General features: G+C 61.5%; 2 protein-coding genes across 2 annotated transcripts in view; one reads left to right on the top strand and one right to left on the bottom strand.

Moving 5' to 3' along the window:
• Positions 1–701, top strand: part of NCAPH (non-SMC condensin I complex subunit H) — a 31,557-nt gene extending 30,856 nt beyond the window's left edge. Inside the window, exon 18 of the mRNA XM_074981978.1 lies at positions 157–701. Coding sequence (XP_074838079.1) covers positions 157–216 — 60 coding nt within the window. The 3' untranslated portion in view covers positions 217–701. The remainder of the gene's footprint in view (positions 1–156) is intronic.
• Positions 702–7,629: 6,928 nt separating this feature from the next.
• Positions 7,630–21,926, bottom strand: part of LOC142004353 (uncharacterized) — a 51,148-nt gene continuing 36,851 nt past the window's right edge. The window contains exons 10-18 of the mRNA XM_074981947.1: positions 17,826–17,956; positions 15,333–15,456; positions 12,961–13,140; positions 11,904–12,033; positions 9,967–10,091; positions 9,259–9,444; positions 8,706–8,831; positions 8,356–8,469; positions 7,630–8,044 (exon numbers count right to left, since the gene is read on the bottom strand). Coding sequence (XP_074838048.1) covers positions 7,937–8,044; positions 8,356–8,469; positions 8,706–8,831; positions 9,259–9,444; positions 9,967–10,091; positions 11,904–12,033; positions 12,961–13,140; positions 15,333–15,456; positions 17,826–17,956 — 1,224 coding nt within the window. The 3' untranslated portion in view covers positions 7,630–7,936. The remainder of the gene's footprint in view (positions 8,045–8,355; positions 8,470–8,705; positions 8,832–9,258; positions 9,445–9,966; positions 10,092–11,903; positions 12,034–12,960; positions 13,141–15,332; positions 15,457–17,825; positions 17,957–21,926) is intronic.

Raw genomic sequence — 21,926 nt, 5'->3', positions numbered from 1 at the left:
GCCCAGCCTGTAACAGTGCTTGGGATTCTTCCGTCCCAAGGGTAGGACTCTGCACTTGTCCTTCTTGAAGCTTCTCTGTCTGGCAGTGCCGCTGCTTGGTCTCCCAGGGGACGTCTGGCTTGTGGAATGGATCTTTTCCTTTCCTTTTCTTTTCAGAATCTGAAGCTGGAGGGGGCGGAGGACCTGTCTGATGTCTTTGTGAAGCAAGGAGATTGAGGTGCCCATGGACAGGTGGCTGCTTTTATAGGACAGGAGCTCTTTCCTGCCAGGAGCCCGGCCATTTGCTCCAGCAAGTGGCACACCTGGGTCTTATCTCTCAGAGGTTTCTCTCCCCTGCCAGCAATAGCAGTGGGATTTCTCATGCCCTTGTGTGAATCATTGACACCTGCCTGTCCTGACCTGACCTGGGTTCATAAGATCCCTCAGAGCGGGATTGCGGCTCTCAGGCTTCTCTGGGACCTGGCTTTCTCTCCTGCCTTTGTCTGGGGGCCTGCTGTAACAGTGACCCCCCTCCACTTCAGGGTGCTGCTTGCCACAGCCACTACTGCAGCCAGGAGCTCTGCAGCCTCCCCCATCTACCACAGCTCTTGCTTCCTGTAAGGAGTGAGGTTTTAGCCCCTTCACTGTATTTCTCATCACTTTACACAGGGTGGGATCGCTCTGCAATGGTTTTTTACCTATTTTGTACAGAGACTTTTTAAAAAAAAATAAACGGGTGCAGACTTGGTTCAGCTGGCAGGGTTAGGTGCAGAGGGGGCTGCCCTGGCGATGAACCCAAACCCCCTGTATTACTCCATCCCCCTTCTGAACTCCTGGCCTGTGTGAATGCTGCAGCCTCAGGTTGCCAGTGCTCTCCTGAACCTCTGCAGCCCGACAGCTGCGTGCTTGAGGAGGTTGTGGTAGCAGACATGGCATCAGCTGCCTCTCTCTAGTCTCAGAACTGCTGTAACCAACAAATGGTCCCACCACCCAGCTGAGCTGCAGAATTGGGTGGTGCATAGTCTTGGCATATGTATAGATGCGTCATAGCTCAGAGCAGGGCAAAATAGCCTCCCTCCTCCACCCCTTCTGCCCAGATCCGGCCCACTAAATCCAGCCTGTGGACCTCAGCTGGCTCCCTGCCTGCCCCACCGGCACTCAGAAAAGCCAACTGCAGGGCTCTGTGAGCCCGGAGGAGGGGGAAGAGGCTTCTCATGCTGCCCCTGTCCTCAGCACAATCTTACAGCTCCTATTGGCTGTGTTCTGGCCAACAGGAGTTGCCTGTTTGCAGTAGGGGCTGTGTGTGAAGTACCCTGCATCCCTGGGCTCGCCGCATGCAGAGCAGTACACGGGGGGCCCCTGGAGCTTGCTCTGAGCAAGTTCAGGGATGTGGCTAAGGAATCTGCTAGCAGCAAGCCCCCCAGGCACCTCCCAGCCAGAACCTGCCTTCCCCTGAACTCCCTTCTGTACCCCACAGTGCCCCGGTCTGACCTGCAGCCAGACACAGCAAGGGATGCTCTGCCCTAGCCCGGCAGAGGGCATCCAGCTGGAGCTGCAGAGCCTGCCCTGGACTTGGATGGGGACCTGTCCCCTCTCTCTGAGTTCCAGTCCAGGGTGCAGAGTTCCCTCCTTGCACAAGGTGAGGGACCTGGCTGGCCTCAGCACAGCCCAACCCTGGCGGGAGGGCTGCAGGGAGAGATTCCTGTGGGAGAAGGGATTCCTGTACTGGGAATGGGTTCCCACGTGCAGAGTGGAGCCATGAGGGGACCAGAGGCAGCTGCTGGGTCCCCAAAAGTACCGGCGCAGGCTGCTGTACCTGGCCCATGATGTCCCGCTCGCAGGACACCAGGGGATCCAGCGCACCAGGAAGAGGCTGTTACAGAGTGTTTTATGGCCAGGAGTCTTTGCTGCTGTCCACGGGAATTGCTGGTTCTGTGACCCCTGCTGGAGGGCAGGGATGGCCTGGGACAAAGGGAAAGCTGCCTTGTGACCACAGCGCATCAGAGAGATGTTCCAAAAAGTGGCCATGGATATAGTGGGGCCCTTCAGTAAGGTGACCTAGTCTGGGAAGAAATACCTTCTGGTGGTGGCGGATGCACTGCTGTCCATTTTCAGCAGAGTGGGGTTCCCTAGGGAGGTCCTTACTGACCAGGGCTCCAACTTCATGTCAGCCCTGCTCGAAAGCTTGTGGAACAAGTGTGGGGTCCGACACACCTGGGCCACAGCCTACCACCCGCAGACCAATGGGCTGGTGGGGAGGTTCAATAGGACCCTAAAGCAGATGCTGAGACCATGTATGAACTAGCACCCCCAAGACTTGGACGATGACTTACCCGCATGCAAACAGCAGGTGGGGGAGGTTTGCCAGAAATTCACAGGGATCTCCCGATCTGAGCTGCCAGATGGGAGGAGGGTGCGGGCTTGGTGAGATGAGTGGGAGGGGAAGGCTTCTCTCAAAGGGGGAATGGTGGTGGCGTATATATTGGCCATGGGCCTGTCCGGGGCCCAAGGGAAGTCAAAAGTCTGGTATGACCACACCACCCAGGCCCAAGCCTATGCTGCTGGGGACCAAGTGATGGTTCTCATACACATGGGGTGGAACCCGGCCCAGGCTCGCGAACCTGTCTGTTCATGGAACGTAGATAGCTGTCCACCCTCCTGTAAGCCTTCCCTGTGGCTGTGACGGGAACAGCAGCCCAGGATCTCGACAGGGAGATCCAGGACATGCTGGCTCTGGGGGTGATCCAGCCATCCTCCAGGCCCTGGGCCTCTCCTATGGTGCTGCTCCCCAAAAAGGATGGGTCAGTCATCTGGTTTTCTGTGCACTGTCACAAGCTCACTGCCATCACCATGGCAGATGTTTACCCCCTGCCTAGTCCTGAGGGGCTCTGGGACAAGCTTGGGGGAGCCCACTACCTCAGCAAGAGATACGGGCGAGTGCCATTGGACCAAGACACCTGGCTTAAATTGGCTTTCTTCACCCCGGGGTGCTCTCTGAGTTCCTGGTCCTGCCTTTCAGCCTCAAGGGGGCACCTGCCACCTTCCAGCGCCTGCTGGATCAGCTGCTGAGGGGGATGGGGGGCTTGCCTTGGCTTATATCAGTGACGTTTTTGGCTTCAGCCAGAGGTGGGAGGACCATGTGTCCCAGGTCAGCCAGGTGCTGGATTGACTTCAGGGGGATAGGCTGACTGTCAAGCAGGGGGGGTGCAAGGTGGGGATGGCTGAGGTGACCTACCTGGGCCACAAGGTGGGCAGCGGCTGCTTAAAGCCATAACTGGGTAAAGTAGAGGCTGTCAGAGACTGGCTGGTGCCCCAGCCTAAGAAGTAGGTTCAGGCTTTCAATGGGCTGGTGGGGTACTGCTGGAGGTTTGTGTCCAGCGTTGGCTCCATCACAGCCCCCCTCACAGAGCTGTGTAAAGGGGAAGGCAGAGAAGGTGGTCTGGACTGAGGAGTGCCAGGAGGCTCTCTGTGTGCTGAAGGAGATCCTGGGAAGGGCTGGCAAACCCAGACTTTGAGCAGCCCCTCATGGTGTTCACTGATGCCTCAGATACCAGGATGGGCGCTGTGCTAATGCAGGTGAACGACAATGGGAAGAGACACCCCATCGTGCACCTGAGCAAGAAGCTGCTGCCCCGGGAGCAGAACTCCATGGCCATAGAGAAGGAATGTCTGGCCATGGGGTGGACGCTGGGGAAGCTGCAGCCGTACCTGTTTGGACGGTGTTTTACCGTGTACACCGATCACTCACCCCTGACCTGGCTGCATCACGTGAAAGGGGCCAAGGCCAAGCTCCTGCGGTGGAGCTGCTCCCGCAGGGTTGATAGAGAGGTGGCCCATGTCAAGGGGAGCACGTTACAGCAGATGACCTGTCATGCAGGGAGGGTCCAGCACTTCCTCAGGTCGCTAATTAAGTGACCCTGCTCAGTTGGGTCTCAAAGAGGGAAGAGATGTGACGAAGTGGGTGTGAGGATTTTATTACCCTGGTTAAGTCGCATGTGCTTCCTACAGTCCTGTAGTAAGTGGAGGTTTCCCTGGGCACGTCACTGCAGGGCATTTCAGTGGGATGATGCCACACAAGCAGGCCAGGCGCTCTCTGCTCTATACAACCCAGGCATCCAGGTGCCACATTTCTTCCGTAGGCGACAGGACAAAGGGGGAAGGAGGGGGCGTGCTGTGGAGGGGGGTGATTTGGTTGGCTGGAGAGACTGGAAGGAGGGCCTGCACCTGGCCTGGGGACCCCCCTGGGCTGCTTCCCCAAAATGGATGGTACCGATGGCTTCTGGCTTTTCTACACTGTGCCCCTGTCGAGTAATAAAAGCTGCTAATCTCCCTGCTGGATTCGACTCAGACCTGGCTGCAGATGGGGCACAGGGCCTGGTGAGCCCCAGCACTTCATGACACCCCCGCCCAGCACTGCGGGGTGAGGGTTTCAGTCTCTCAGCAGGTGACAGGCACGGCCGCGGGTGTACTAGTCCTGTCCAGCACTGCGGGGTGAGGGTTTCAGTCTCACAGCGGGTGACAGGCACTGCCGTGGGTGTACTAGTCCCGTCCAGCACTGCGGGGTGAGGGTTTGTCTCACACCGGGTGACAGGCACTGCCGTGGGTGTCCTAGTCCTGTCCAGCACTGCAGGGTGAGGGTTTCAGTCTCACAGCGGGTGACAGGCACTGCCGTGGGTGTACTAGTCCCGTCCAGCACTGCGGGGTGAGGGTTTGTCTCACACTGGGTGACAGGCACGGCCGTGGGTGTCCTAGTCCTGTCCAGCACTGCAGGGTGAGGGTTTCAGTCTCACAGGGGGTGACAGGCACTGCCGTGGGTGTCCTAGTCCTGTCCAGCACTGCAGGGTGAGGGTTTCAGTCTCACAGCAGGTGACAGGCACTGCCGTGAGTGTACTGGTCCTGTCCAGCACTGCGGGTGAGGGTTTGTCTCACACCGGGTGACAGGCACTGCCGTGGGTGTCCTAGTCCCGCCCAGCACTGCGGGGTGAGGGTTTCAGTCTCTCAGCAGGTGACAGGCACGGCCGTGGGTGTACTAGTCCTGTCCAGCACTGCGGGTTGAGGGTTTCAGTCTCTCAGCAGGTGACAGGCACTGCCGTGGGTGTACTAGTCCTGTCCAGCACTGCGGGTGAGGGTTTGTCTCACACCGGGTGACAGGCACTGCCGTGGGTGTACTAGTCCCGCCCAGCACTGCGGGGTGAGGGTTTCAGTCTCTCAGCAGGTGACAGGCACTGCCGTGGGTGTACTAGTCCTGTCCAGCACTGCGGGGTGAGGGTTTCAGTCTCACAGGGGGTGACAGGCACTGCCGTGGGTGTACTAGTCCTGTCCAGCACTGCGGGGTGAGGGTTTCAGTCTCACAGGGGGTGACAGGCACGGCCGTGGGTGTACTAGTCCTGTCCAGCACTGCCGGGTGAGGGTTTCAGTCTCTCAGCAGGTGACAGGCACTACCGTGGGTGTACTAGTCCTGTCCAGCACTGCGGGGTGAGGGTTTGTCTCTCAGCACGTGACAGGCACTGCCGTGGGTGTACTAGTCCCGCCCAGCACTGCAGGGTGAGGGTTTCAGTCTCACGGGGTGACAGGCACTGCCGTGGGTGTACTAGTCCTGTCCAGCACTGCGGGTGAGGGTTTCAGTCTCACAGCAGGTGACAGGCACTGCCGTGGGTGTACTGGTCCTGTCCAGCACTGCGGGGTGAGGGTTTCAGTCTCACAGCGGGTGACAGGCACTGCCGTGGGTGTCCTAGTCCCGCCCAGCACTGCGGGGTGAGGGTTTCAGTCTCACAGCGGGTGACAGGCACTGCCGTGGGTGAACTAGTCCTGTCCAGCACTGCGGGGTGAGGGTTTCAGTCGCACAGCGGATGACAGGCACTGCCGTGGGTGTCCTAGTCCCGCCCAGCACTGCAGGTGAGGGTTTCAGTCTCACAGCGGGTGACAGGCACTTCCGTGGGTGTCCTAGTCCCACCCAGCACTGCCGGGTGAGGGTTTCAGTCTCACAGGGGGGGACAGGCACTGCCATGGGTGTACTAGTTCCGCCCAGCACTGCGGGTGAGGGTTTCAGTCTCACAGCGGGTGACAGGCACTGCCGTGGGTGTACTAGTCCTGTCCAGCACTGCGGGTGAGGGTTTGTCTCTCAGCGGGTGACAGGCACTGCCGTGGGTGTACTAGTCCTGTCCAGCACTGCGGGGTGAGGGTTTGTCTCTCAGCAGGTGACAGGCACTGCCGTGGGTGTCCTAGTCCCACCCAGCACTGCCGGGTGAGGGTTTCAGTCTCACAGCGGGTGACAGGCACTGCCGTGGGTGTACTAGTCCTGTCCAGCACTGCGGGGTGAGGGTTTCAGTCTCACAGCGGGTGACAGGCACTGCTGTGGGATTACTGGTCCTGTCCAGCACTGCGGGTGAGTGTTTGTCTCTCAGCGGGTGACAGGCACTGCCGTGGGTGTACTAGTCCTGTCCAGCACTGCGGGGTGAGGGTTTGTGTCTCAGCAGGTGACAGGCACTGCCGTGGGTGTCCTAGTCCCACCCAGCACTGCGGGTGAGGGTTTCAGTCTCACAGCGGGTGACAGGCACTGCCGTGGGTGTCCTAGTCCCGCCCAGCACTGCGGGTGAGGGTTTCAGTCTCACAGGGGGTGACAGGCACTGCCGTGGGTGTACTAGTCTTGTCCAGCACTGCAGGGTGAGGGTTTCAGTCTCACAGCGGGTGACAGGCACTGCCGTGGGTGTACTAGTCTTGTCCAGCACTGCAGGGTGAGGGTTTCAGTCTCTCAGCAGGTGACAGGCACTGCCGTGGGTGTACTAGTCCCGCCCAGCACTGCGGGGTGAGGGTTTCAGTCTCACAGGGGGTGACAGGCACTGCCGTGGGTGTACTAGTCCTGTCCAGCACTGCGGGTGAGGGTTTCAGTCTCACAGCGGGTGACAGGCACTGCCGTGGGTGTACTGGTCCTGTCCAGCACTGCGGGGTGAGGGTTTCAGTCTCACAGCGGGTGACAGGCACTGCCGTGGGTGTCCTAGTCCTGTCCAGCACTGCGGGGTGAGGGTTTCAGTCTCACAGCGGATGACAGGCACTTCCGTGGGTGTCCTAGTCCCACCCAGCACTGCCGGGTGAGGGTTTCAGTCTCACAGCGGGGGACAGGCACTGCCGTGGGTGTACTAGTTCCGCCCAGCACTGCGCGTGAGGGTTTCAGTCTCACAGCGGGTGACAGGCACTGCCGTGGGTGTTCTAGTCCTGTCCAGCACTGCTGGGTGAGTGTTTGTCTCTCAGCGGGTGACAGGCACTGCCGTGGGTGTACTAGTCCTGTCCAGCACTGCGGGTGAGGGTTTCAGTCTCACAGCGGGTGACAGGCACTGCCGTGGGTGTACTAGTCCTGTCCAGCACTGCGGGTGAGGGTTTCAGTCTCACAGCGGGTGACAGGCACTGCCGTGGGTGTACTAGTCCTGTCCAGCACTGCGGGGTGAGGGTTTGTCTCTCAGCAGGTGACAGGCACTGCCGTGGGTGTCCTAGTCCCACCCAGCACTGCCGGGTGAGGGTTTCAGTCTCACAGCGGGTGACAGGCACTGCTGTGGGTGTACTAGTTCCGCCCAGCACTGCGGGTGAGGGTTTATGTCACAGCTTCGGGAGCAGAGCCCTCTGGGCTGGGGGAGGGATTGGCAGAGCCCTGAATTTTCCCATCTTGGCCTTGGCCTCTGGGAGCTGCTCTTGTCCTGCCTTCCCACGTGCCTGTCCCGCGCAGCCGCCTGTCTGTCTCCCCCAGCCTCGCCGCTCACAGCCCTTAGGGCTGCCCTGGCAGTGTGGCCCCCAGGGGAGTGGCTCACCCAGGCCTACCGTCTCTGCAGGAATCCCAAGCCCTGGGCAGGTCGTCTCTGGCTGAGGCTGTCCTCCTTGGCGGCCCTGGCGCGCTGCAACCGCTGTCAGTGCTGACGGGAGAAGGCCGGGGCTCAGGCCGGCCTCCCCGCTCGGAGCCACAGGGCCCTCAGGAAGGGAAGTGGAAGAACCGGGAGATCCTGCTGCTGGGCTCGGGGCCGTGGGGCAGCCCCTGCAGCTGCAGCGGCTGCCGGTGCGCCAGCTCCTCCTCCAGCATCTGGAGCAGAGAGGGCGAAGCACGGGGGTTACCGGCTGCCCCTGGGAAGCCGGACGGCCTGGCCCTGCTCTCTGCGGTGCTGGGTGCCAAGCTGCAGGCAGGTGCAGGCCAGGCCAGGCGCTGCTGCGAGCAGCTTCCCTCCCCGGGCGCGGCGCTTGGGGCACAGTGGGGTGGGCGGGGGGAGCAGAATGGAGAGCGCTGCAGAGGTGCCTCCCACCAGCCAGCTCCTGTCCTGCCCCACCTTGCAGCAGGAGCAGTGTGGGGAGGGAGGCCTGGGGGGCCCTGGGGTCCCCCGGCTCCTGGATGCTCACCTCTCTGCGGACAGCCAGACGCTGCTTCCACTCGCTCAGCTCCAGGGCGTGTTCGTCCTCCAGCCCCTTCAGCTGCTTCTTCTCCTGCTCCACCAGCAGCCGGAGCTTCTCGCTCTGGGGACGGGACGAAAGCGAGGAGAGCGGGCGGTGGGGAGGTGGGAGCCGCCCTGCTGGGCTCTGCCAATGGGCTGCTGCTGCTGCTGCTGCCCTCGCGCCGGCACAGCTGCTTGGTCCCCCCGAAAGGCAGCTGCACAGCAGCCTGCAGGGCCTTGGGAGAGGGAAGGGAAGGGAGGCCCCCGCCGCGGAATGGGAGCGGGCTGGCGAGCTGCCCCGGCGCTGCTTGCCCTCACCTGCAGCTGCTCCAGCTCCCTGAGGTTCTCAGCCAGCCGCTGCTGCAGGTCCTGCAGCTCCTGCTGCTGCTGCTGCTGCTGCTGCTGCACCTCTGCCCTCTGGCGACCCTCCTCCTGCTGCAGGAACTGGGGAGCAGACCCGCGTCACGCCCGGCTGTGCTGGCAGGGCTCTGCCTGCTCAGCACAACCCTACCAGCACCTGCCCAGCTCAGAGCACCCCTGGGGCCAGGGCGGGAGGCGGCTGCTGGCCAGGCGCTGCTGTCAGCCTGAGCGGGGTGGAGCGTTCCAGGCCCCAGCACGGAAACTACAGCCGCCCTCTGCCCCGTGCCCCTTGTGCTGGGTGGCTCGGGGAGGCCAGCTCCTGGTGTCTCTATCACACCTGGGGCTGTGCGCTAGGCACAGGGTGGGGGCTGTCCTGTCCCGTGACTGCCCACAGCAGAGGGAGCTCCCCCCATCTCGCTGGGGCCTGGCCTGGCCACGCAGGCTCTGCGCTGGTGGTGGCCTGTGGCTGGCTGGGGCCCACCTGGCGGGATGGGGCTGCTGGCCTCAGTACCTGCTTGGTCCTCTCCCTCTGCTCGGCTCCAGTCACCTCCTGGCTCTTCAGGCTCTCCTTGAACATGGCCAGGCGGCGCTTGGCGTCCCCGCGCTGGGTTCTCAGCAGCTGCGCCTGCTGCTGCGCCTGCTGGGTCCTCAGCTCGGCCAGCAGGTGCTGCTGGAAGCGGTTCAGCCGCTCGGTCTCCTGGCAGCAGCACAGGCCAGGGTCAGGGGCTGGCAGCCCAGCCAGGGACTTACAGGTGGAGCCACTGCTCCCCTGGGCTGCCTGCGCCCCTGGTTTCCTCCTGCTCGCTGCCAGGGCCAGGCAGGGCTCTCCCCTCCCGGGGCCGGCTCCCACGGCCCAGCCTGGCGTGGGGAGCACAGTGCCGGAGCTGAGCCAACAGACATTGCTCACCCAGGAACCCCAGTCAGCCCAGGGCAAGCCTGGAGCCCCAGAGGGCGGGGCAGGGTGCAGCCAATGGAGGGGGCCGTGTGGGGAGGGAGAGCGCTTGCTCTGGCTGGGGGTGCAGTGGCGCTGCCAGTCCGGCCCTCGGCTGCAGGGGACGGGGGTTGGGACAGGAGATGCCCCTGCTGTGGGGCTGAGCTGCCCCCTCAGGGCGTCAGGGTCCCAGGGCCCTCCCCCGTCCCTCCCCAGTGCCACGCCCACCGGCTGGCTACCCTTGGTTCCATGCCCAGAGCCTCTGGCGCCCTCCCCTGGTCTGCTCACCTGCTCGTGCCGCCGGCGGAGCTGCTGCCGCTGCAGTGAGTGCTGCTCCTTGGCCTGCTGCTTGAAGAGGTGGTACTTCTCCTGCAGGTGGCCTTGTTCCACTCTCCACACCACCGACTCCCGGGCTGGCAGGGCAGAGAGGGGGGCTTAGACCTCAGGTCTTGCACGCGCTGCCTGGCCCCAGCCCTCAGCTGCCCCTGCCCCGCCACATGCTGCTCTCTGGCTGTGCCTGGGACAGCCGGCAGCCTCAAGACTCCCGGGTACCACACAGCCTCTGTACCAGCGGGGCCAGCAGGGCTGTGGCCTGGGCTGCCGGCTCTAAGGGGGCTGCCACTTCCCCTGCCTCTCGGTGCTGCCGTTCGGAGAGTTTTGCAAGGAGATTTCGGGGCCCAGAAAAGGGCGAGAGAAGCTTTTCGGGGCCTCGTTTTCATCTGGTGACTTTCGTATTTGGCTTCTGGCCAGAGGCCTCCATGCCAGGCGCGGCTCGGCCTCTCTGGGCCGCCGAGAAAGCCTGATACCAGCCTGAGGATGGGGTTCCTTAATCCCCCAGGTGTAAGCGGCAGGTGCTGTCGCCTGCAGGCTGTCCCTCGCGGGGAAGAGAGCCAGCATGGGGGTGACCCTGAGGCAGAGGAGCTGCTCCAGGCCTGTGTCCCTTCCAGCGCCCGTAAAAAGGTTATCTGTGCGCTCTCAGTGGCGGGAACGGCCAGCAATGAGGGGGAAGGGCCAGAGCTGGTTAAAGACCAGAGAGAGGAATTCAGGTTGTGACGTTTCTCCTTGCGTGCTTAGGGAGCGAGCTGGAACCACCGGTAACGCTCGCCAGGACTGCACGGGGGGCAGGTGAGTGCCAGAAGGCAGGAGCAGGGCACAGGGCAGGAAGAGGAACACAGGGGAGTCGGGGAATTCCAGACCGGTCAGCCTCACTTTGAAACCTGAGGCGATACCGGAACGAGTCATTAGACAATCTGCTGGCCCCCGGCGGAGCGCGGGGCTGGACTGCACAGCGAGAGTGACCCCTGCCGGGCCAGCCTGATCTGCTCCTTCGGCTGGCTCCGGGCCGAGCCGGCAGGGGAAGCTGCCGAGTGACTAGACGACCTCCTGAGGTCCCTTCTAGCCCTCGAATTCTACGATTTTCCTGCAGTCCCACAAGACGTCCTCACTCGCGAAGTGGAGCCACGTGGGCGACAGGGAATCTCTCTCCCAAGGAAGCGCCCAGCTGGCTGGCAGAGCGCCCTCGGGGACCAGTTATCACAGATTTGCTCTCAGATGGGGAGGGCGAGTCCCGGGGGCCCTGCCCGGGCTCGTCTTGAGCCAACTCTGTGCACTGGCTTCACTAACGACCTGGCCAATGCAGAGGTGAGAACCGTCCAGGCCATGGCTAGGAGGCCGCACTCTGGCGAGGCGCTGGGGTTTGAGTGGGTCACAAACCCGGGGGGTTAACTCAGGGCATGGCTCAGCAGCGTGCTCGCAGGAGCAATGTGCGTGTAACGCCAGCGGGAACTGGCCCAGCTGCTGGGCAGTGCGGAGGTCTCTGCTGGGGCCAGATGTAGGTGAGGGTGGCGAATTGGAGAGCGCAGTGAAGAGCAGCAGAGTGGGCCGAAGGGTTTGGAAACCGCCTGGAGGGGGACGGTCAGCACGGCCGGCAGGGTTAGTCCAGAGACAAGGAGGCAGACAGGGCGATCGGGGGCAGCCTGCAAATCTGTGACGGGCGCAGGCGGGAGGGGCCACGTGAGCGCACTGGCCGCAGGACGAGACGCGACGAGTTAACCCGCAGCCCGGGAGGTTGAGGTTCGAGGTTCAGAAAACACTTGCTCAGGGGAGCAGGGCTGGGCACTGTTTCAGACCAGGCTGGGCAAACGCCCATCAGGGCTGCCCACGGTGTGGCCAGCCGCCTGCAGGCCCTGAGCGCTGGCCTCATCGCTCCCCGAGCGCTGCCCTACCTCTCCGCAGGCTGTGTATCTTGCTGACGCACTCCCACTCGATGGAGGTCGCCTTCTTCTTATGCTCCTGGACAACCTTCTGCAAGGCCAGGTTCAGCGCCTCTTGCTGCTGCTGCAGAAACCGCTGCTCCTGCCAGGGGGGAACACCCCAGCAGCCAGTCTCCAAAGGGGGTCACACGCAGTAGCCCAGCAGCTGGCTAGTTAGCCAGCTCCGTCATCTCCACCCTCACCGTGCCTCAAGGCTGCCCTGGCCACCCCCTGCCCCGTCCCCGTTTGTCGGCCTGTTTCTCCAGTACCTGCAGCGCTCAAGGGACCATTCCCTGCTGCTGGACTCTGCCTGCCAGCCCGCCCCAGGCAGGGCCTCTCCCCAGCACGCCCCGAGAGACGCCTGTGCTGCTGGCAGGGAGATGGAGACTGGACGACCCTCCAAACAACGGCCGCTCTGCGGTGCCCGGCTTGGACTTGCTTTCGTGGTGTCTGAGCAGTTGAGCTCATTCCACCAGGCCGGGGCTGGTACCCCGGGCCCAAAGCAGCTGCGTCGCAGTACCAGGCAGCTGCCCCGCTGGTGGGGAAGGAGGTGCCCCCTCGGGCCGTCTGCAAAGTCCCAGCTTTGCTCAGGTTTGAAAGTGACACAGCAAACGCAGCCCAGCGCACAGCCTGGCTCCAGCATCGGACGCCCAGCGACGCTCACGACAAGCAACACCAGCGCAGCGAGCACCTACGCTCACTGGCCAGCACCACTGCAGGTGGGACGGGGGCTCCCAGCGGCCAAGTGAGGGACGCAGACGTTTCCTGGCTGGGGGAGGGGGATGCTCAGCCTGCCAGCAGCAGGGCTCAGAAACACGATTCGTCGTTCCCACTAGCTCCTCGGGAGGAGGGTCCTAGGTCCCATTGCCTGGACATCAGGAAACCAAGTGCCATTGGCAGGGGGAAGAGTCCCTGGTCCCTTCAGCTGGGGAGGTGGCAGACCCAGGTCCCACTGGCTGGGGGGCAGAAGACAAAGGCCCCATTGATGGAGGGCCAGAGGCTCCGTGGGCCTGGCGGCAGTGGTGGGTACCTCTCCTGTGTTGCCTTTCAAGGCAGGCAGCTTCTTGCTATAGTCCTTCTCCTGCAGGGCCTTCAGGTGCTTGGCCTCCTGGCGGAGCCGAGCCGTGAAGTCCTGCTCCTGGCGCTGCCGGGCCTGCTGGTACTGCCGCTCCAGGCTCTCGACCTCCTGGTCGTAGTGCTGCTTCTTCCGCTGGGGGTGCAAAGCAGGGAGCTGAGCGGCCTTGCCCCACCCCGCCCCTGGCAGAGCTGCCCTGTCCTGGCCACTGCCAGCACGGCCGTGCCCTGACAGGCTCAGCCTGGGACCCACAGGAGCTGCTGCTCTCAGCCCTGGGCTTCAGCAGCCTGGGTACCCTGCGGGCTGCTCCCACACGTGCCCCTGAGTGCTGGGCCGGGGACAGGCCTGCGCCCTCACGCCGGAGGCCCACTGGCAATGGAGGGGTAGCGCCCGTCTGGCCCAGGCCCACCCCGCACCGGGCACCGAGCCATATGACAGCCCAGCCCAGCTCCCCTGTGCCGCCGGGGCCCCGAGGGGTGCCCAGCAGCCCGACACGCGGGGCTCAGCCGCCAGCAGGCTCAGCCCTGGAAGCGCTGGCGCGGGGGACCTGGCTGGCTGAGCAAGCGGGGCTGCAGCCTCAGCACGTCCGGGGCCGTGCACCTCTGTACCTGCCCTGGGCAGCCCACACGGGGCCGTTTGTCAGGGCAGAGCTGGTGCTCTGGCTTTTGATTGGCTGGTAAGAGCGAAGCCGGCGAGCACCCATCTTCCTCCAGAACAGCAACGAAGGGTCCTGTGGCACCTGAGAGACTAACAGAAAAGTTTTGAGCAGGTGCTTTCGTGAGCACAGACTCACTTCATCCGATGCTGGTCTTGGAAATCTGCAGGGCCAGGTGTAAATAAGCCAGAGCAAGGGTGGGGATAACAAGGTTAGCTCAGTCAGCAAGGGTGAGGCTTACTGCCAGCAGCTGATCTGGAGGTGTGAACACTAAGGGAGGGGAAGCTGCTTTTGTATTTAGCCAGCCATTCCCAGTCTTTGTTTAAGCAAAGACTTCCCCTCCCTTGGTGTTCACACCTCCAGATCAGCTGCTGGCAGTAAGCCCCACCCTTGCTGACTGAGCTAACCTTGTTATCCCCACCCTTGCTCTGGCTTATTTATACCTGGCCCTGCAGATTTCCAAGACCAGCATCGGATGAAGTGAGTCTGTGCTCACGAAAGCTCATAGAATCATAGAACACTAGGACCGGAAGGGGCCTCAAGAGGCCATCGAGTCCAGTCCCCTGCCCCGATGGCAGGACCGACCACTCTCTACACCATCCCTGATAGACATCTATCTAATCTGTTCTTAAATATCTCCAGCGAGGGAGATTCCACAACCTCCCTTGGCAACTTATTCCAGTACTTGACCACCCTGACAGTTAGGAACTTTTTCCTAATGTCCAACCTAAACCTCCCTTGCTGCAGCTTAAGTCCATTGCCTCTTGTTCTCTCCTCAGAGGCCAAGAAGAACAAGTTTTCTCCCTCCTCCTTATGACACCCTTTAAGATATCTGAAAACCGCTATCATGTCCCCCCTCAATCTTCTCTTTCCCAAGCTAAACAAGCCCAGTTCTTTCAGCCTTTCTTCATAAGTCATGTTCTCCAGACCTTTTATCATTCTAGTTGCTCTTCTCTGGACCTTCTCTAATTTCTCCACATCTTTCTTGAACTGCGGTGCCCAGAACTGGACACAATACTCCAGCTGAGGCCTAACCAGCGCAGAGTAGAGCGGGACAATGACTTCTCATGTCTTGTTCACAACACACCTGCTAATGCATCCCAGAATCATGTTTGCTTTTTTTGCAACAGCATCACACTGTTGACTCATGCTCAAAACTTTTCTGTTAGTCTCTCAGGTGCCACAGGACCCTTCGTTGCTGTTACAGATCCAGACTAACACGGCTACCCCTCCGATACTTGACATCTTCCTCCAGGGCACAGTGAGTGGGCGGGGCAAGCAGCATGGGGGCGGGGCTCAGTGACAGGGCGGGGCTTATTGGGGCGGGGCTCAGCAGGAGGGACACTCAGGCTGGAGTGCAGTGACACCAGCCCCAGCAACATGACGGGCAGGGCCTCGGGCAAGCGGGGGCGCCAGCCGTGCCCAGGGAGGCCCACGGGAGACGCAGCTGTGGGGCGGGGGGCTCGGGCAGTGGGTTGGAGCAGCCCTGGGCCGTCCCGTTTGGGAGCTGGGGTCGCCACGGCACGAGCCATGCGGCATGTGGAAGACGGCGCTGGAGAGGCGGCGCCCCGGGAGGTTTCCAGCTCTCCAGGCGCTGACGCGCCCGGCCCAGCCCGTTGGAGCAGGCCCTGGTGCGGAGGGGCCGCCGGCGCCGGCCGGCCGCTGGCATTACCATCATCTCCTGCTCGATGTAGCGGAACATCTGCTCCCGCTGCTGGCGGAACTTCTGCTCCAGGTGGCACTGGGCTCGCTGCTCTTCCTTCTGCAGCAGCCGGAGTCCCTGCAGCTCCTGGCGCCTGCCAAGTCAGACCCACAGATGGGGAGCAGTGTTGGCAGCCCCGGAGCGACTTCCTGGACCTTCAGCCGTGCTCGGACCCAACCTTGACCCCCCCGCCACGTTTCCTCTGCCCCCTCAGCTGAGCCAGGCCCCGTCCCGAGGGTGGCCACGCAGGGACCCGCCAAGGGCGCGGTGGCTCCGGCTCCGGAGTTTTGCCACACGCGTCCACACACACCATGGACGGCCGCACAGCTGTGCCAAGAGAGGCGAGTCCTGAGTGCAGAGGGGTTCCTGCTCATCCCCTGGGGCTGCTGATCAGCAGGGCGGTGCCAAGGGAGTGACGGGTCAGGCCGGCAGACCCCGGGGACGGGGTTGGGGGGGAAGCAGCCCAGGACCCAGCCTGGGCTAGGGGAAGAACAAAGGGTTCATGAAACGCCCAGGGGGAGGCAATAGGGTGCGGCGGCGCTGGGCACCCAGCTAACAAGGACCTACTATGCTGACTGTGGGCCGCCTTAAAAGCAGCCGAGCAAACAGAGCTGGGGGAGGAGAGAGGTGGGGGTGGGGGTGGGAAAAGGGGAGAAGGGGGTGGGGGTGGGAGAGAGGTGGAGGAGTTTGGGAGACAGTATGAGTGAGCAAGCAGGTCAGGAGGCGAGCGAGAGCTGGGTGGGGAAGTGGGTTGCCCTAAGAGAGCTGGGTGGGGAAGTGGGTTGCCCTAAGAGAGCTGGGGGTGAGTGGGTTGCCCTAAAAGAGCTGGGGGGGGGAGTGGCAGGGCTCCCCGCCAACAGCTCTGGCAGTGAGAGAGGAGGGGGAGACAGAACAGCAGGAGCAGCCGCAGCTCAGCCCCACAGTTGGGGGGCAGAGGCGGGGGACCCGGTCCAAGACAAAGGGGCACCTCGCCACAGTGGCTACAGAAGGATGTAAAACTCTTAGGCCAAATTCTTTGCCCAGGTAACACCAGTGTCTTCAGCAGCTGTGAAGCAATGAGACACCATTGCTCTCCCGTTCCTTTGCTTGTGCCCTGGGAACATGGCCCGCAGACGTCCCTCCCATGCCCCGTGTCATGAGTGAATGCCTGTCGAGGACTAAGCCTTGCAGCGGCTGGGGCAGGGGAACCAATGGGAGGAAGAGAAACTTATTTGAACCGAGAACAATTGCAGTCTGAGGGGTCTTTGTGCGGCTGCAGAGAGGGCAGGAGAAAGGGTTGCGCCTGAGCAGCTGGAATGAATCCAGTAAATCCCCTGGCTGTCTTATAATCCGCCCTAGGTACGTGAGTAGAAGGGAAACGTGTAGTTAGACACGATCAGGTTGTGTGTTGTTTTGGAACTGGCATGGCCTTTTCCAGTTGCTCTGGTTAATGATCTGACTCTGTCCCCTGTACTCTGTAACTTCTAAGCCGAATCCCAGGGAAGTGACTCTGGGTTGCAGCAGTGTGATTGAGTTGTTTTCTCTCATTTTGTAAACATTTGTTTTCAGGCAATGATTTGATCCCTGTGTCCTAGAGAAGGGTCCGTGTCTAGTCATGCCTTAGACTGAAGGTCAGCCGGCAGATTTCAGCTCTGTGTTTCTAAGTGCGGTTACCCCACAGGGAGAGATCTCGACTGGGTCTTCTCCAAGGCTAAAGAGTTTTCTTTTTGCCTTGGGTGGTGGCAGGGTCAGGGAAGCTGAAACCCTGGGGAGGTTTCAAGGCACAGCCTTGGGGACAAGGGGGTATTTTTATGGTTTTTGCAGGACCTCACTTTCTGCACTTGGAGTGTCAGAGTGGGAAGGCAGCCCTGATGCCCCAGCACGCACTGTCTGTAGACATCCGTCCCAGCCCCAGCGCGCGCTGTCTGCAGGCATCCCTCCCTACCGCCCTCCAACCCCCCCAGCGCACGCCATCTGCAGGCATCCCTTCCTCCGACCCCCCCAGCGCGCGCCATCTGCAGGCATCCCTTCCTCCGACCCCCCCAGCGTGCGCCGTCTGCAGGCATCCCTCCCTACCTCCCTCCAATCCCCCCAGCGCGCGCCATCTGCAGGCATCCCTTCCTCCGACCCCCCCAGCGTGCGCCGTCTGCAGGCATCCCTCCCTCCCTACCTCCGACCCCCCTAGCGCGCGCCGTCTGCAGGCATCCTTCCCTCCCACTCCCCAGCGCACACTGTCTGCAGACGTCCCTCCCTCCCTACCTCCGACCCCCCCAGCGCATGCCGTCTGCAGGCGTCCCTCACTCCCACCCCCGCAGTGCGCGCCGTCTGCAGACATCCCATGTAATGTTCCCTTTCTGCACCATGACTCACCCTTCCCCGCTGGCTAGGAACTAGCTGGGACCTCTCTCCTGCCTCCAGATATGGGAAAGGCAGGATGCACGCAGTCCCTGCACGTCCCCTCCCAGCTAGCCAAGTGCCCCTTACCGAGCCGAGCGCATCTTTTCGTCCTTCATGTCCATTTTGCCGACAGTCTTTGAGGTTGTCACACTGACCTCCTTCCCGTCCACAACAAACTTCCGGGTCTTCTTCACTGTTCTTCGTAGGGAGACGGCCTCCTGAGATCAGAAACAGGGGTTCTCTGCTCACCGCAAGCCCAGAATCCATGAAGTCAAAGAGACAAACTCAACAAAACAGCGGGTGTGGAGTCAGCTTTGACCTCCACCACGCAAGTCCATTTGCTTAGGTGCCACCAGGGAGAATTAACACACGCATTCGCCCTGTTCTTACTCAGGGAAGCTCTCAGTGCACCCGCCTCACAGCCTGAGCAAGGACCAAGTCAAAACTCCTAGAGTCGCACATAAGGGACCGTTGTGATCATCTTGTCCGCCTGCCTGCACGTTGCAGGCTACAGAGCCTCAGCCACCCACCCTATAACCTCTGGCTGAGCTACAGATGTCCCCGGTGCATGGTTTAAAGTCTTTGTGTTACACCAAATCCACCATTTCCATGAATTCAGACCAGTAAGTGACCTGTGCTCCTTGCCACAGCGAACAAAGAGGTCAGTCTTGCAGGCAGTTGGGTTTTTGGGTGCTACTGCTCCTCTTCAGCGCGGGCTCCAGAACTCTGCTCCTGGGACGGTTCGAAACCTCCGCCTTATTTCAAGCCTAACTTTGCCGATGGCTCGTTTATAGGATTTGTTCTTGTCTCCACACTGGCCGTTAACTTCAGTAACTCCGCTCACTCCCTTGGGCTTGGTCCCTCTGAGGTATTTATAGAGACCACTCGTGTCTGCCCTCAACCTTTCCCTGCTTAGTCTACACAACCCAAACTCTGCCTTGCCTCTGACAAGCCAGGTTTTCCGTCCCTCAGCCCATCCTAGCGACCCTTCTCTGCTCCCGTTCCAGTTCGAATTCGTGTTGCTTAGACGTGGGAGACGGGACACAGCGTCCCAGATGAATACTTTGTGCATTTCTGGAGAGTCTTGGGGACAACCTCCTGGTGCAAATGCAAATGCTGCAGGAACTGAGCTTGGCTTGGCCAGCTGCTCACCAACAGGGAGGATTTGGGAGGGGAAGTGGAAGCAGGTGGAAACCTGGGCAGCAGTGAGCCCGAGATGGGCGAGTTCAGAACCCTGACAACAACAAGACCCGAGAGCTGAAGAATACAGACCCCGGACTTGAGAAGAGCGGACTTGGACACCCTCAGGGAACTGACGGGCAGGATCCCTGGGCAAGCTAACACGAAGGGGAAGGGGGCCAGGAGAGCTGGCTGTACTTTAAAGAAGCTTTATTGAGGGCACAGGAACAAATAATCCCAACATGCAGAAATAGCAGCGGAGGTGGCAGGCGACCGGACGGGCTTAGCAGTGAAATCTTTGGTGAGCTTCTCTTACTGGCTCTTAAAAAGAAGATGGGGACCATTATTGTAACTACTGCGCTAAGTTTGCACCAAATCTTGTGCTAAGTGGGCCAAGCGCAGTGTCTAGTGAAAGCTGGTGAGTCGCTGAGTCTGCTGCTAGGGCCGTATTGTTTCTGTATGCGAAGTTATAAGGTGGCTCTAGGCTTGGACTAGAAATGGTAAAGTTGTGGGAATTCACAGTAGGGATGTGGCCGCCTCCTAGTCGTGCCGAGCTGGATGGAACTGAGACAGGGCCTCATCCACAGCCCAGGAATTGAGCTGAGATGTCTCGCCTGGAAGTCGGCCAGTGGCAGAAAGCCCCAAGGCAGGACGGCCAGGTAACCTGATCCTGTGGTTCTCCACTGGGTACACAATCCCTGGCAGGAATGTCCCTCCCTCTGCATGGGCAAGGGTATAAAGAGGACCCTGAGAATCACCGTGTGCTCTCCAGTCTGCAATCTCCAGGCTGCAGGAACACCTTTGCTAAGAGCTGAGCCTGAGCGGCCCGCTGGCCCCTCCTGACCGAGGATGGGTTTCAGACACTAGCCGCCTGCTCCATCTGCTGCAGCCTGCACCACGGGACTGACGACTGAGGTGTGTAATCTGATCCCTTCCACAAGTATCACTCTCTCCCCAGTCTTTCCTTCTTTTCTTAATTACCTTTTAGGTGCCAGAGTCTAACGGACTGGCCCAGCGTCGCGATCTGGGTAAGAACTAAGCAGAGACTGACCTGGGAATGTGGCTGGTCCCTTTGGGGGCTGGAAAGGCCTGTGTGGATTTGGTGAGATTGGTTTCATAACCTCCCCTCTGAGCAAGGAGGGAGGCTGGTTAAGGCACAGGGGAAGCTGGGCTGCCTGAGGGATTTCCTTGTGTGGCTTCCGGCTGGTCAGGAAGGCAGCAGAGGTGCTCTGTATGACTGGTGTGCCTGCTCATGGAGGAGCCGCAGCCTGGGGCTGAAAGTGGCCTGGTTTGAAGCAATTTGCCCAGGTTTGGCTCCCTGAGCTGTGCCTGGGAACCTCTGTATGTCACAGAGTTAAACCCAAAAAGAAAACTCAGCAGAAGTGGAAACATGGACAGGCGACCAGGGAGGAGTGTAAATATATCGCCAGAGCCTGATTCCACCCCGCCACACTTGGGCAGTACGTTTGCACCCCTCCCCGGCCCACTTCTTGCAAGCTTCCTTTGTGGGTTGCAGCTCAGCAGAGCCAGCTGTGTGAGTCGGGAGCTGCAGACGCAGCGGGGAGCTCTGAGGCACCTTCAACCAGAGCGGGTAAAGCCCCTTCCCCGGGTGGGTAGGAGTGAACCGTGCAAAGGCGGGGCGCGTGTCAGGACAATGGACTGAGTGCCTGGCAGGTGTCACACCCGTGTTCGTCTCAGCTGGTCGGCCTGCGGACCGCTCCTCTGCAGCCCTGGTGGCACGGCTGTGGCTTTAGGGAGACAGGGCACTGGCTTTGTACAGGGCAAATTGCAAAGGACGTGCTGGGGAGGAAGAAGTGCAGGACGGGAGTGTGGAAAAGGAGGCAGAGCAGATGCTGGGAAAAGGGAGTCAGGAGAGGGTGGGGAGAAAGGGGCAGCCCTGACTGACTGACCGGCTGTGCCCGGAGCCCGTCCCTCGCGCAGCCCTGACTGACTGACCGGCTGTGCCCGGAGCCCGTCCCTCGCACAGCCCTTACTGACTGACTGCCTGACCGGCTGTGCCCAGAGCCCGTCCCTCGCGCAGCCCTGACTGACTGACCGGCTGTGCCCGGAGCCCGTCCCTCGCACAGCCCTTACTGACTGACTGCCTGACCGGCTGTGCCCAGAGCCCGTCCCTCGCGCAGCCCTGACTGACTGACCGGCTGTGCCCGGAGCCCGTCCCTCGCACAGCCCTGACTGACTGACTGGCTGTGCCCAGAGCCCGTCCCTCGCACAGCCCTGACTGACTGACCGGCTGTGCCCGGAGCCCGTCCCTCGCACAGCCCTTACTGACTGACCGGCTGTGCCCAGAGCCCGTCCCTCGCACAGCCCTGACTGACTGACCGGCTGTGCTCAGAGCCCGTCCCTCGCACAGCCCTGACTGACTGACCGGCTGTGCTCAGAGCCCGTCCCTCGCACAGCCCTGACTGACTGACCGGCTGTGCCCAGAGCCCGTCCCTCGCACAGCCCTGACTGACTGACCGGCTGTGCCCGGAGCCCGTCCCTCGCACAGCCCTGACTGACTGACCGGCTGTGCTCGGAGCCCGTCCCTCGCACAGCCCTGACTGACTGACCGGCTGTGCCCGGAGCCCGTCCCTCGCACAGCCCTGACTGACTGACCGGCTGTGCCCGGAGCCCGTCCCTCGCACAGCCCTGACTGACTGACTGGCTGTGCTCAGAGCCCGTCCCTCGCACAGCCCTTACTGACTGACCGGCTGTGCCCGGAGCCCGTCCCTCGCACAGCCCTGACTGACTGATCGCCTGTGATGGAGTGTGGGGTGCTCAGGCTGGATGTGTGAGACAAGCAGAGCAGCTCCCAGTGGCTAAGGATGACCCCTGGGGCTGTACCCTAGGCGGGCAGGTAACACCTCTGCCCTGAACACAGAGCAGGGAGGAGCCGAGCTGGGTTTGAATCTGAGGTGGCAGTTGGCAGCTGGGGGAGAGGGAGCTGGAAGGAGCCAGCCTGGCCAAGGGGGAAGCTGCACCCCAGAGGGGCCCCCCTCAGGCTCCTCT

The sequence above is a fragment of the Carettochelys insculpta genome, chromosome 31, assembly GCF_033958435.1.
Source record: "Carettochelys insculpta isolate YL-2023 chromosome 31, ASM3395843v1, whole genome shotgun sequence".
Classification (NCBI taxonomy): Eukaryota; Metazoa; Chordata; order Testudines; family Carettochelyidae; genus Carettochelys; species Carettochelys insculpta.
The sequence above is the reverse complement of the archived record's forward strand: the minus strand, read 5'-3'. Positions and strand labels throughout refer to the sequence as shown.